Source organism: Lepisosteus oculatus, chromosome 20, assembly GCF_040954835.1.
Source record: "Lepisosteus oculatus isolate fLepOcu1 chromosome 20, fLepOcu1.hap2, whole genome shotgun sequence".
NCBI lineage: Eukaryota > Metazoa > Chordata > Actinopteri > Semionotiformes > Lepisosteidae > Lepisosteus > Lepisosteus oculatus.
In genome coordinates, this window is record NC_090715.1 from 4,485,501 (window position 1) to 4,499,097 (window position 13,597).

General features: G+C 43.4%; 1 protein-coding gene across 2 annotated transcripts; it reads right to left on the minus strand.

Moving 5' to 3' along the window:
* Positions 1-900: 900 nt before the first annotated feature.
* On the minus strand, positions 901-7,158 carry LOC102691778 (cytochrome P450 2D17-like). Of its 2 annotated transcripts, none has more exons than XM_069181328.1 (9): positions 6,962-7,158; positions 6,176-6,338; positions 5,718-5,870; positions 4,829-4,947; positions 3,562-3,735; positions 2,825-2,963; positions 2,310-2,497; positions 1,768-1,909; positions 901-1,454 (listed from the first exon to the last, which is right to left on the minus strand). In XM_069181328.1, exons 1-9 carry the CDS (start codon positions 7,121-7,123, stop codon positions 1,261-1,263), a joined length of 1,434 nt encoding a protein of 477 aa, XP_069037429.1. In that variant the 5' UTR covers positions 7,124-7,158; the 3' UTR covers positions 901-1,260. The 2 variants fall into 2 exon arrangements, with proteins under 2 accessions (XP_069037429.1, XP_069037428.1); XM_069181327.1 differs by having other exon boundaries at positions 4,787-4,947.
* Positions 7,159-13,597: the final 6,439 nt, after the last annotated feature.

Here is a 13,597-nt window from a genome sequence, read left to right on the forward strand (position 1 = left end):
AACACTATGCTGGTTCTTTCGATAGATGATGGTAATTATCCCTTTGCAGAATTATGTTTCACTATCATTAATCAGGTAAAAAAAGTAAAAGGTCCGGAATGAATTCTTCAAATAACAGAAAAGTACAGAACACCTCCGGCGTGATCATTTTATTATGTACCTTACTGGGACTAGAGCTGTGAGGACCTTGCAGAAACAGAATAAAGGAGACAAGTACAAGGGGAAGAGCGAAGCATAAAGGAAAAGAGAAAAACCAAGAAGTATTTTAAAAGTGCAAAAGAAAATGAAAACAGTCTGTGATGTATGCACGCACAAACACTCAAGATGTGTTTAGAGTCAGGGAACATGTTTCCTGGTATTGCTAATAGGTTTAACACTTAAGGTAATAATGGGAGTAACTGTGACAATAGTATTAGCTGTGTATAAATGAATGCCTCAAACGTCACCGAGATGAAGCTGTTTTGTAAGGAAGAGTGGTCCAGAATTTTTCCCAGGCGATGTGAGAGACTGAAAACTCTTAAAGGAAGCGTTTACTTCATGTTAATGCTTTTCTCCACGTTACTGAATCAAGGGGCATGTTTACTTTTTCACACAAGGCCTCTGAATGTTGCCTGATATATCTGTTTAATGACTATTGACAAAGTAAAATGTGCATGTGTTGTTTGTCACATGAGGTTAGATTTATCCTCTGTTAGGAGTGGTGAGGACTTCAGAGATGGTCAGATATGTTTTAATATATGAAACCATAGAATCTTAAGAGGGTGTACTTTCCTCTTCATATGGCTGCAAATAATTCCTTTCATCCCAATATATCCCTTAATACTGGATATTCCTGCTTCACACTGCGTGACCACGTTCAGCATGAATTGATAGCACAATGAAATAAAGACAATGCAAACATCAAATGTAAATCTGAGATTTATTAAATGTGAATAAGAAGGTTTTATAATTTCACTAGAAAAATCAGGTAAACAGTCCTTTAACAGTAAGATAGTACTGACCAATCTGAAGAATCCGATTGCATTTCTGCCACTGTACAGATACCAGAGACAGCAAGGCTATGCTGCCTTGTTCATTAGGCTGTACATACGAACCACTGAAAGTGTTTGTGTTTTATTAATGATTATATTATTACAATGTTTATCTTCAGAAAGATTTCCCATTTCTAACCCTACTAGTTCTCAAACCTGTAGGAACAGGGAGCCCCAGGCTGCACAATCCTGTGGACAGGGCATAGTGAGGGGAACCAGGCCCTGCTCTTCAGCCTCCCTGGTTTCCCCTGAGCCTCAGCCCCAGCCTGTAGGGCTTAGGCCCCTGGACAATCCCGAAATGGGGCTCCAGGTCCGGCTCTCCACTGTCCTTGGGCCAGAAGAACTCGAAGCGACGCAGCAGCAACACGAAGAAGAGGAACAGCTCCATGCGGGCGAGGCCCTCTCCCAGACAAACCCGCGGCCCTGTGGGACAGAAGCCCAGCTCAGCGGTGACCTCAGGGCCACTCTCTGTCGCCCTGGCAACCACAGCTTTGAAATGCATCATGGGTCAATTGTGCTCCACCACAGACTTTCCCCTGAACTCTCACTGCCAGAGGAAGGCAGTGTTCAGCCAGCAGGACTGACTTGACCTGCACTCTAACATCTCGCTTACCGGCAGACAAGTGAGAAACATGAACGTTATATACAAGTGATGGTAAGCACTGATTTAAAGAGAAACTCCAAACCTAAACATCAGCACAGGTTACATTCTTCCTTTCACGGTGGAGGGGCTCACCTGTGGAGAAGGGCAGGAAGGCATCTGGTTTAACAAGCTCCCCCTCCTCGTTCAGGAAGTTGGAGGGGTTGAACTCATGAGGGAACTTCCACTGGGCTTCCTCGTGCAACACAGAGCTCAGGTTGGGAATGATGATCGTGTCCTGAGTCAGGTCAACGGAACCGCAAAATGAGGAAAAGATCCAACATTAAGACAGACAGTTTTTACACATGTGCTTCTTCACACGTCCAAACTCCAACATGCACGCATTGACTGTGACCAAACAGTCAAAACTCTTTTGGCAGAGGAAAAAACAATAGAAGTTCAGCTGAAATCAGTTTTCTCTGAAACAAGGCTTTTGTACTCATGATAGACCGAAGAACATTACAGGGCGATTAATCTAGTATTCGAAAAACTGTTGGCAACTATTTATTGTATTTAGGTCTTCCATGCCAGATAGGTCAACATATTTACTAATACTGATTATATGAAAACAGCAAATTCCTCATGTAAGCATTAGTTCATGCTTGAAATGCAGGAGATAACCATGCATTGCACCCTACCTTAGGAATGCTGTAGCCCAGCAGCTGTGTGTCCTTGGTGGTGGCGTGGAAAACACTGAGAGGGACAATGCTGGCATAGCGCTGGGTTTCGTGGATCATGGCCTGTGTGTAGGGCATTCTGTGCCTGTCATCGTAGGAGATCTGCTGCTTCCCCCCGAGCACTGAGTCGATCTCCTGGTGGCACCGAGCTGATGAGAGCAGAGACAGAGCTGTCAGCCAGAAACCCTTACTCTGAGTGTCTGCAGTCAGTTCCTAAGACCCCTGGCTACTCAGAATTATTTCTCTGAGCCATGTCTTTGCTAGTTTAGAACACAGGGGACACGACAACTGCAAGCTAAAAGATTTGCTGTAAGAAATATACAATTGGAGGCATAATACTCAATCATAATTAAGATAGTTTGCTTACCCCTTAATTTTTGCAATTCTTGCTTTGATTACATAACAACACTTTCTTCTCTGTCTCATTGTTGTGTCTCATTCCACAGGATGTCCTGACCAGGCAGTGACTCACTGACCTTGAACATCTTGGTGCAACATGAGATACAGCAGGCCTGCCTGGAGAGTCGTGGAGCTGGTTTCGGTTCCGGCTATAAAAAGGTCCAACAGGAGGGCGACCATAAACTCATCGTCAAAGGAAGAGTCGTCACTCCCTCTCTGACAGCAAAGAGACAGCAGGGAAAGATCGTTAATGGTCTAGTGGGAGGCAAAACAACCAAGAGCATACGGACACTTACCACCAGATTCTTCAATACCTTCTACCCACAGGCAGTGTGATTGGCAAACACATTTGGCAATGCCCCTCGGCCCACACCTACACCATCTACCTCATTATATTTTTATTTATTGCACATCTGCAGTCATTGTTTACATGTCTGCATTGTTTACATTTAAACTGTTTACTTGTACATTGTCTAGTGTTTGTTTGTATATTGTCTTGATGCACTGTCTGCACTTTGTGTTTTTACACTTGTTTTAACAACCAAGAGACTTTCCATTGTACCAGTACATGTACTGGTTACATATGGCCATAAAGTTCAAGTTCATGTTCAAGTTCAGTTTGTACCGCCAGGAGCCCATTTAAGTCATTCAGTCTTATTCAGTGCAATCAGACTTCTCATGTCCCCTACTCAAGGTTTAAGTAGGGTAATGTGGTAAACCCCTCTCAGGTTCATGACAATCAGTAATTGCTCGTTATGTGTAGCCAGAACCTTCTTATCTTGCCCTCTGTCTGCGGTACAAATGTCTGCGGTACCTTGTCTATCTCATCGAGGTAGCAGTCAGTGAAGTCTCTTGGCTGTCCTGGGACACGTGTCTTCTTGTGTTCGGTCACCTTTGCCAAAGTTGAGGCTTCTAGATCACGCATGTTTTTTAAGGCCTTCTGGAAAGGCAGGGGCAAGCGCCTCACGAATGGCATTGTGTCATAAATCTAGAATGAGAAGAGAACTCCTGATGCATTCATTCTATAGGACAGTGCACTGCACACAGACTTTGAAGTGACTGTAGATTTCAAGGCTAACAAGCAGAGACAATGTATGGATACTTGGAGGTATGAGCACACAAGCCACAGGGTACTTGTTCTCCTCCCCACTGACAGTGGGTGTGGGTAGAGCGTACTGGAGCACTATGACTGCATCATCCAGGTGGGGCTGCACACTGGGGGTGGTGGAAGAGAGTCCCCATTAACTGTAAAGCACTTTGATGTGAGTGTCTGGAAAAGGTTTTTATAAGTGTAAGTATTATTATATTAACAGGGCACATATAACATTATTATATATATATACATCCACCTCCAAATATATTCAGCCCTGGTGATGATGGTGTTCACTTGCATGTACAACAGGTCAGACCACTAGGTGTGCCAGTCTTAGAGCCATACATTTGGACACACTAATTATTTTTATATTATACCTCATCCATTTGTAATTGCAGGTTCAGATGTGACTTCAGTAGCCCCCTCCCATCACAGACATTTTGACTCTCTGTGACCTCGGTACCTCAGTCCACAGGAGTGGTGCACCTCAGCAATGTCACTGCCAGCCTGCAGGCACCTGACAACTCACAGGAGTCTCTGCTTCCCAGAAAAGCAGAGGACCAAGAAGCCCCTGACTGACAAATAAAAACCCAACCACCATGTGTCAAATGTTCACAACCACTTGGGAAATCCAGTCCACAGTCAAGCTGGAACCAGATTACAATGTCTGTCTGGACCATACAGCTCAGTCTGGACTCCGGATCAGCATCTTTATCAGTGTAATTGCTCTGTGGCCTGTGATCCTTCACGTGATACTCCCACTCTGCTGTTCAGACACAATGTGACAGTCTTGGCCTTCCACCTGTGACTCTGAACATGGTAGGGAAGGAAAGGCATCACTGGATTCAATTCCTTCTTTATTGGCTCCTTTATTTCCATTCATTAATATTCCACATTTCACACAGTGCGGACAGGAAATATTAGGAATGTTCAAGAGCAGACATACCATGCCCCAGGGACCATTCAGTATCTTTGTAATCTCACAAACCATGCGTATCAGGGACTGAAAAGTCTCATCTTCGTAGTTGTATCGAGCTCCAAACAGGATGGCACAGATGATATTGGACACAGCATTGTGAAACAGGGTTTTGGGGTCCATGGACTGGCCTGTGCACAGACGAGATTGAAGACAGGAGTGTAGGAGCCAGTGTTTTGAAAATTATTTTAAAGCAGAGAAATGTTTTCATCATAAATTGCTTAAATGTTGGAAACAGCATTTCTTCGTTTGTATCTTTTTATAAATTATGATGGGTGGCTTGGTGACACACTAGTTAGTATCACAGCACTGGGGACGAGTTCACATGGGTTTCTTCTGTGTGACCTGGTTTTCTCCCACAGTTTAAACACACGCTGGCAGGTTAATCGATTCAGGGAAAAATGACCCTGGTGTGAATGTGTCTGTGTCTGTGTGTGGCCTGCGAGGGACTGGTGTCCCATCCTGCCTTGCGCCCAGTGCCTGTTGGGAATAGCCCCATCTCCCCCCTGACCCTGAATTAGACAAAATAGTTGGAAGATTTTGAGGATGAAAATGATGAAATATTTGAATCCATCCATTAGCAAACAAGTGATTTCTGTGGTAAAGCATCAGGAATCCTGTCCTGAAATAACTGGACAAAAGGCTGAACTGAGACCTCAAGATTATTCTCTCTAAACAGGACACAAGTTCATCACAGACCACTTGAACTTCTGTTCATTTTATGGCATTATCCTCCTTGATGTTAGAATACTCTGGTTTGCTTCTCAGTCTCTCTGTATTAGAATGTTCTAGGAAGTTATGTAAATAAAGATCCAATAGATTCTGATAATGGAGCTTTCAGACCACTTATAATGGGTCAGGCACATGTGTTTAACCCATCTTTCGGGGGCTTTGTCTGTACCTGAGCACTTTTCCAAGTGTGAGATGAGATGGGAAGCCTCTTCCAGGATCTTTTCCTCCATGGATGTTTTTCCCAGCCCAAAGTTCCTCAGACAGGTCAGAGAAAACCGTCTCTGTTCCTTCCAGGCAGAACCATAATTGACTAGAATTACACCTGAAAACAGACTTGAGTGATGAGGGGTACTGATCACAAGGTGGCGATACTGTACCTCTCCTGCAGTTCTCACTGACAGAACTGTGACATAACCAGGTTTAAGAAGGTCCTGAAACAGAGCAAAGTCTCTCACTCATTGTACAGCTGAGAATAACATGTACTGAAATAGAAATGAATGTCTGCTGGCAACATACAGATAGGTGACATCAGACACCTTTGTATAGAGGAGAGCAGCAAGTTTTGTAAATAATCCCAGCAATAAAAAGCGCAAGTTTCAGGCAATGTGGAAGAAATCCTTCTTTTACCTTTATTCCCGATGACTTCATTGACTAAGAACCCCTGAGGTCTTCCACCAAACTCGATCCCTTGAGTCAGAAGAGCTTCCTTCACTGCATGCAGCCCGTGCAGGACCACAGCTGGCCTCCCTCCAAAATAGAAACTGTACACCTTCCCATAGCGCTCTGAGAGCTAAACACAGTACAGGACAGAAACAGGTTACTAAGCACCCCCAGACCTGTACCCCCAGACCTGTACCAGGGACAAGAGAGACCTACAGTGTGCACAGAGTATGAAATGCACAAAGCTTACTCAAAGGAAAATATTATTTTTTAATTAAAACTAAGAAATATCTTTAATGCACTGCAATTCTCTTTTTCTGCATGAGAAAGTTCTGTGTTTCGATGTAATCCTTTGGTGTGATCTTCCAGAATATAACAGAAAATACTTCAAACTATTAAGGATGCAATACTTCAGTAAATAAATAATGATAATATTATTCATCAAGCATGTGCAGACAAACATGTTACCCTGCAGCCAAGCCTTTCCAAGCAAAGAGAAGTAAGAATGTTATTTATGTTTCCTTGTGTAAATCACACTGGATTTATACACACAGCCAAATGTTTGAAGCACATTAGTGTCCCTGGCAGAATATCTCAAGCTGTTTCAAATGGACACAATAAGATTTGCATGACAACTTTCAAAGCAATTCTGGTATGTGCACAATTAGATCCACTCAGAGAAACCCTCTCCCTGCAGTATTTCTGCAGTTTTAGACTAAGAATTCGCACTTTTAGTCTGGGTTTTTCTCTCACCTTTTCAAAGTCTTTCATGGGATTTTTGAGGTTCAGCTGCAGCAGATTCCCAAATATAGGAAGAGGCTGAGGACCAGGAGGGAAGCTCTTTGGCCTCCTGGTCTTCCAAAGGAAGAAGAGGAGGAAGACTCCAATCCAGAGCAGAAACACGGTGCCCAGCATTGTGGCTGTTTGTTATTCCACTGCACTCTGTACCCTGGTATTAAAGGGGTATATACACGTGAGCTCCTCCTTCTACGTGGCCACCTGTTGGACTCAAGTCAACACCAAGTGATGTTAGGTTCTCTGTTGAACTTTACAGTGCTTGGGCATCTTTCCAGAACCTGGTGAATTCATTTGCAGAACCATGTGTAATCAAGGGAGAACAATAGTCTCTAGAACAACATTAAAAATCAGAACAGCAACATTTTCAATCACATAAACTCTATGCTGGTTCTTCAGATAGAGGATGGTAATTATCCATTTGTAGAGTTGTATTTCACCGTCGTTAAGTCGATAGTAAAAGTTCCTCAATTAATTCTTCAAATAAAAGTGAAAAACGTGATGAACAGAACACCTGCAACATGATAATTTCATGTTGTGTCTTATTGGGAGTAGAGCAGATAGGACATTAACAGAGCTGTTGGGACCTGGGTGAAACAGAACAGAAAGGACAAGTGCAAGAGAAAAAAGGCAAATCCCCAAAACAGTCACACCAAAAATATTTTTTAAATGCAAAAAGAAAATTAAAATACTGTCACTGTGATGGATGCTTGCAAAAACTGCTCCCAGTTGTCTCGGAGAAAGGTAATCAGGGGGAAAATGAGATCACATAAAATGAAGGGTATGAGCTGTGTGGCTCTCAGGTCAGATAAAAACTGAACTTTGTGAGTTTGGTGAACTAATTGGCTTTTGACAATATCAATAGCCTTTAGATTGTACTCATTTATGCACATGCTACCAAAATCATGAACACACCTGGAGGACAGGTGAAAAGTCCAAAGCTTCAGTTTTCAAAGTCTGAAAAGGGACTGTGAAGGTTCAGATTTGGACACCCAGACCCTTCCTCTTAACACAAATCATTATAAAACCACAACATTCCCGCTGTAATGCTATGATTTTAGAGGGACTTGGTGATGATGAATATTAACAGAGCAGAGTAAGCAGAAAACAAAATAGCTCAGCTGGTCAAATTCATGGTGTTACTAACAGGTTTAACATCTGAGGGTAACTTGATAATGACTTCAGTATGAAACATGAGGGCCAAGCCAAGAAATCAATCCTTCTGAACCTGCAGTTCTCAGCCCAGGTCCTGAGGGATTGCAGTTTCTGCTAATTTTCACTCCAATGTTAATTGATGCACATGATCGATCCACCTTCTTCTTTTGGACATTCGTCCAAATTCGGCATTCAATCCTTGAATTAAAAAATACTGTACTTAAAGTACATCACGTTCAAGAACATCAGTATACAGAAATTTCTGCTGTCCTTCCTCAGCCTGCCAATTAATACTCTTCTGCTACAATTCCTGACTAAATAGATCTTAAAAATCTATATTGAACAGCCATCATGGAGGCAGAATATTATTAATAATAAATTAACTGGAACTTGGTTGATACTAACAACAAGCCCCTTCCAACTTTTCTAAGGAAATGAAAGAGAATTTTTTAAATTCACCTTAAACAGAAAACTGAGTGCGGTGCCCGCAAAACATTGTGCGGTGCCAGCAAACACTGTGACAAAACGTTATCTCAAAAGAGAGAAAAAATGAAACAAATTGTCCTAAAATCCCAGAGTCAACATTGCAACACAGTTTGCAAGATCCAGTTAAGGGAGACATTTTAACTAAGAGCACAAAAATGGAGAGCTGCAGAAGTGTTGCACTCAAACCGCATAGGTTTAGCTTATATTGCAAAAAAATCACGAGGAAAAAAAAACACCCAGACAATTCAAAGAAGAGGAATCACAGGAGGAGAGAGGAACTCACTGGTGATACATCATTTTAAGGACAGAATGACTGAATCAGGAGATATGTTTGGTGGAAACTGTATATTTAGTTAAATACTGATTTACAGTGGGGCTACATTGTAACAGTGGCTATAGTTCGGCTGCTTGCATTATTTATGTCGTAAATAGAAACGTTTAAATTACAGCTCGATGTGACTCTGCTAAACAAGGAAGACCCATCACCTAAGCTGTGAGTTATGAAATAATAATAATACAATTATTAACAAGAATAAGTGTGCATGCGTTTACAAATATCTGAGAGACACGCAAATCGGCTGTGTTTGACAGAGAAACAGTTTTAAACTAGCACTGGTAAAAGGCCTGTATGACATATCGCCACCTAGTGGTGCTGAGTGTAGATTGCAGACAGTGCTGTGAACTTCCAGTATGTCTCTTGGAGGATCATTCTTGAGCTCAAGACACCTGGTTTTATAAGATGTGAGCAATAGGTTAAGTAGCCACATGTTCCCCAGTACCATCTAAATAAAGCATAGTGGAGATCTTACTCTAGATCAGATTCAGCCATCATAATCCATGTGAGATGAGTCCTTATCCTCCCATACTTAACATCATAAAGGCAAGTGACTCTGCTGCTATTGTCCAAGTGTCAGGCGGGCAGGAGGCTGGAGGAGACTCAGCAGTGTGGAGGAGAAAGGGTCTGTGCCAGTCCAGCATCCCCTGCCTCTTGTCTGAGGGACCACCTGCAACGAGAGGAGCTGATCTGCTCCGCCTCTCTGTCTGAGAACAATGTTCCTCCCCTCTCACTGTCCTGGGACGGGGGGGCGGACTCCAGTGGACAGCAGCATTGGACATTCATGGCATATGGGCAACCATTGGCGGAGGACAAACATGTCTCTTTCCACTGCTTTAGATTACCAAGGAACCTGGTTCACTCCAGGACGTGTGTTACACATAGTTACTCCACAGCACAAAAAAAGAAGTATTATGTCCCAATGAGGAATGCATCCCACCCTCCGAGTCTCACACTCCCACACTGAACTGCAACACTGGATAACTCAGAATTAGAACTCATCTCCCTCCCCTGTTCAGGAGCTTTACTTTGCTTCTGTGATCTTTATGTGTAAGTATGGAATAAGCTTTCTGTTACGTTTCTTCTCTCCTTTAACATTCCTGGTTCCACATCTGTTTGGCAACTTCTTCAAACACCAGAGGACTGATGCCCACTGCATGGGATGGGCTGGTTATAGTCTGGATCTGTAGTACATGTTGAATGTATGGAGGTAGTTTTCCAAATCACTTAGAATCACGTTTTAAAATGAACTGCTTCCCTGAGAAATGTTATTTCGAGAAAAGGTTCACAGCATTTGTTTCACTGTGAGGAGTAGCTTCAGATCTATATCGCATCATCTGCGACTTATCTTTATGTATGCTAATTATCTGTTTCTACATCTCCCTTGAGAATTTGAAACTACTGTTTAACCTGCGTTCATACTTGAGAGAAAGTGGCACAATTTGTAACTCAAAAAGTGTTCAGAGGAGGAAGGTCATTAAAGGTCATCATCTCTGTCCATTTCTGAAAGGGCACAGCAGTACAGAGCCCCCGGCTGTTTAATAACTTGAAGCCAGTGGTGTGGAACCAAACTGAACTTCTGAAGTTCATTGTCAGCCCTCTTACGGTCCCAAAGCAGAGAGAGCAATATGGCCAGACGTCTACTGCATGTGAACGGTAACACTGAAAGACAGAAGTAGGTCAGTCAGAATTTGGGAGGGGAGGGTACTTCTGCTTGTAGTTCTATGCCCCTGCTGCAGATCCAGTCAAGATCCCAGCAGGAGTGGAGAGAGGCCCACAGCTCCTCTGACCTTCGACCCCTGACCTCAGCACTGGCGGCGGGTGGCCGGAGCTGCACGTCAGGAGGTCCTGATGCCACTCAGAGGCAACCTCGCTGGAGCTGTGTGAGCTGGCGGCAGACGTCCATTCGAGTGCTCTGAAAAACAAAGGCCTGACAAAAAGATAATAAGAGTGGAGAAAATAATATTAGTGCCACTAACAGTTCAGAATGAAGCTGCAGGCACTGGCTGACCTGATAAACCACAGAAAGCAGGCAAGGGCGGCTTATCAGGTTCACCAGCGACATGAAATGGGATGACTCTTAAGAGCTTTGCTTAACAGCTTTGCTAAATTTGAATGAAATGTTCAGGGGTTCTTGATTGCTCTAAAAGTCGGGAACATTGCACACACCAGGAGAGCCCCTCGTCAGACCTTTAGGGGAAAATAAGATCTTCAGTCCCACATCAAAGGAACAGGAACCTTTGATGTATGGGTACCTTTTCGGAGGATCATGCATTATTCTTTTTGAAGGAGCACATTGAACAATAACGCCTATGTTTAAAGAGCAATGCGTTAAGCTCAGTTGCTTGAGGAAGAGCAGGTTTGCTTCTTAAAACTCCTTTTGTAGTTTCTCTGAGTTACTTGTGGGTTGTGGGAGTGTGGAACAAGCTGCCGGGCCATGTTGTTCATCCCCTGGCTGCTTTCCAGAAACAGCTGGATGAGATCCTCCAATCAGGACAAGGAGGCATGCCTTTACACAAAGCATGGTAGGGGTCTGGAACAACCCCACCCAGCCGATACCCTGTTTTTTTTCCCAGAAACAGCAGGATGAGGTCCTGGGATCATTTAACTACTAACTACTGTGCAGGCTACATGGGCAGAATGTACTTCTCTCTTTTCTAACCTTCTCTTTTTTAAGTTCTTTTTCTCAGAGAGGCATGCAGAGCAGGTCAGGTTTCCTGTACCCACCCCTCTCAGGCCAGAGCTATTGTATAGTTGCCAGGTGGAGTTTCAGTGCTGGAATAATTTGGCTCGCCGATAGTCCTGTACTTCAAGAAAAAGCAGCATGCAAACACAAAGGAGCAGACAAAAAGTTGAATATTCGATGCAACTGTGAGAGCTAGCAAGTTCTGAGATTTGACATTACTTTTCTGGGGTGTACAAGCAGATTTTTGAGTCTGCCTTATGTCTTTGTGTGTGCTTGTTTCTTGAGGTGTGTTTGACCTGTCAGACAAATTGCATCAAAGTTATTGATTGCAGCATTGATTGATTGACACGCTGATCAAGCAAATCCCTACAACAGTGCAAAAGGTGTAACAGCAAAAATACAAAAAAATTCACTCAAGGCAAACAAACACTTAAAATTGTAGACATTATATAGGGATATGCCCATTACCGTATGTATTGTAAACCAGACTGAATATCCCTTTAAATTAAAATTGCTTATTGTTATTGGAAACAAAAGGTGAAGAAAAAGCCTTTGAATTTCCTCTATTACCTTGAGCAAATAAGCCAATGTAGGTGAAATGTTATCTACAAAGGGCTAAGCCATCAGACAGGGCCCCCTAATCAGAGAAGAGGTGGTAAAAGATAATGATCCAGTTCTGTATTAATTATTCACTTGGCTCTGGCCCTGCATACACTTTTATTCTTCAGGTCTGTGGAACAATCTCCTTATCAGAGTCAGGGGAAAAGCCTGTTTTCCCTGCAGGAACTGGGGCACTCCAAGACATTAACTTATTATGCATAGTGCTGAGCTGCATGTCTCATCAAGCAAGACATATTTTTGTTTATGCTGCAGTCATTAGCTCAATTAAAAATGATAATGTAGGCTTGATCAAAGGAGCTGCCCTGTGTCAATCCACCGTGCAGGTGTGTTACCGACACATCTACAGTGATCTTATCCTGATTGGCCCCCCTCCGCAGTTAAGAAAAAGGGGCAGAGCAGTGGCCCTGCGGCTCAGGATCTGTGCCTGTGGCTGGAAGGTTGCCAGTTCAAATCCTGTGGCCAGCGGAGGAATCCTACTCCGTTGGGCCCCTGAGCAAGGCCCTTAACCCCAACTGCTCCAGGGGTGCTGTAATATGGCTGACCCTGCGCTCTGACCCAAGCTTCTCTCCCCGTCTGTGTGTCTCATGGAGAGCAAACTGGAGTGTGTGAAAAGACAAATTCCTAATGCAAGAAATTGTATGTGGCTAATAAAGTGATCTTATCTCTTATCTTAAAAACCAAGCTGAAGCACAGCCACCTTGCACAGCTTGCTTTTAAAAACAGCCTTCCCATGGCTGTGTGTTGTAGTAGGCTGTTTGATGCAACACTGGTTACCCACATGATGATGACTTTGTACAGTAAATGGAGAACTATGTGTTTCAGTTAGAGCAGCTGTAGCGATTATTTACGAGGCATGAGAACAAACTGGAGTCAAAAATGCAAAAACACAAAACAACACAATACATTCATTTTGAGATAGTGTATTGTAAAATTGGGGGACTGTTTTTAGTTTAGAATGCAATGACAAACGGCAGAAAGGCCCAGAATGGGAAGCAGGGATATTTCTTGCTGTGCAGCAGATAGCGCATCTCTGACTCTTCTCTTGTGACACTGCAGGCAGTGGGAACGTGAGCTGTCCTCTCCAGCCAGCCATCTCTGCCTGTGTTGCTCGGTTGATGTGTCCAGGCTGTGCGAGGCTGTACTCTTTAGCTGTGGTGCCCCTTGATCTCTTGTGTTTGGCCACTCTGAGGCAAGCAATGTGATTGGCTGCTGCCCTCAGTGGGCTGAGGGAGAGGGGTGTGTGTTCTCCATTCAGTCTGAGATGGGCTTCTTTATCTCTTCCCTGGGGGGAAAGGCACAGCAGGGAACAGGA

Bases quoted from the DNA above. Each gene is read 5' to 3' on its own strand.
- LOC102691778 (XM_069181327.1), bottom strand. From the start codon at position 7,123: ATGCTGGGCACCGTGTTTCTGCTCTGGATTGGAGTCTTCCTCCTCTTC. The intron at 5,871-6,175 runs GTAAAAGAAGGA...GTCTGTTTTCAG, and splicing joins TGAAGTCATCGGGAATAAAG to GTGTAATTCTAGTCAATTAT. The intron at 4,948-5,717 runs GTACAGACAAAG...GTCTGTGCACAG, and splicing joins ACACTTGGAAAAGTGCTCAG to GCCAGTCCATGGACCCCAAA.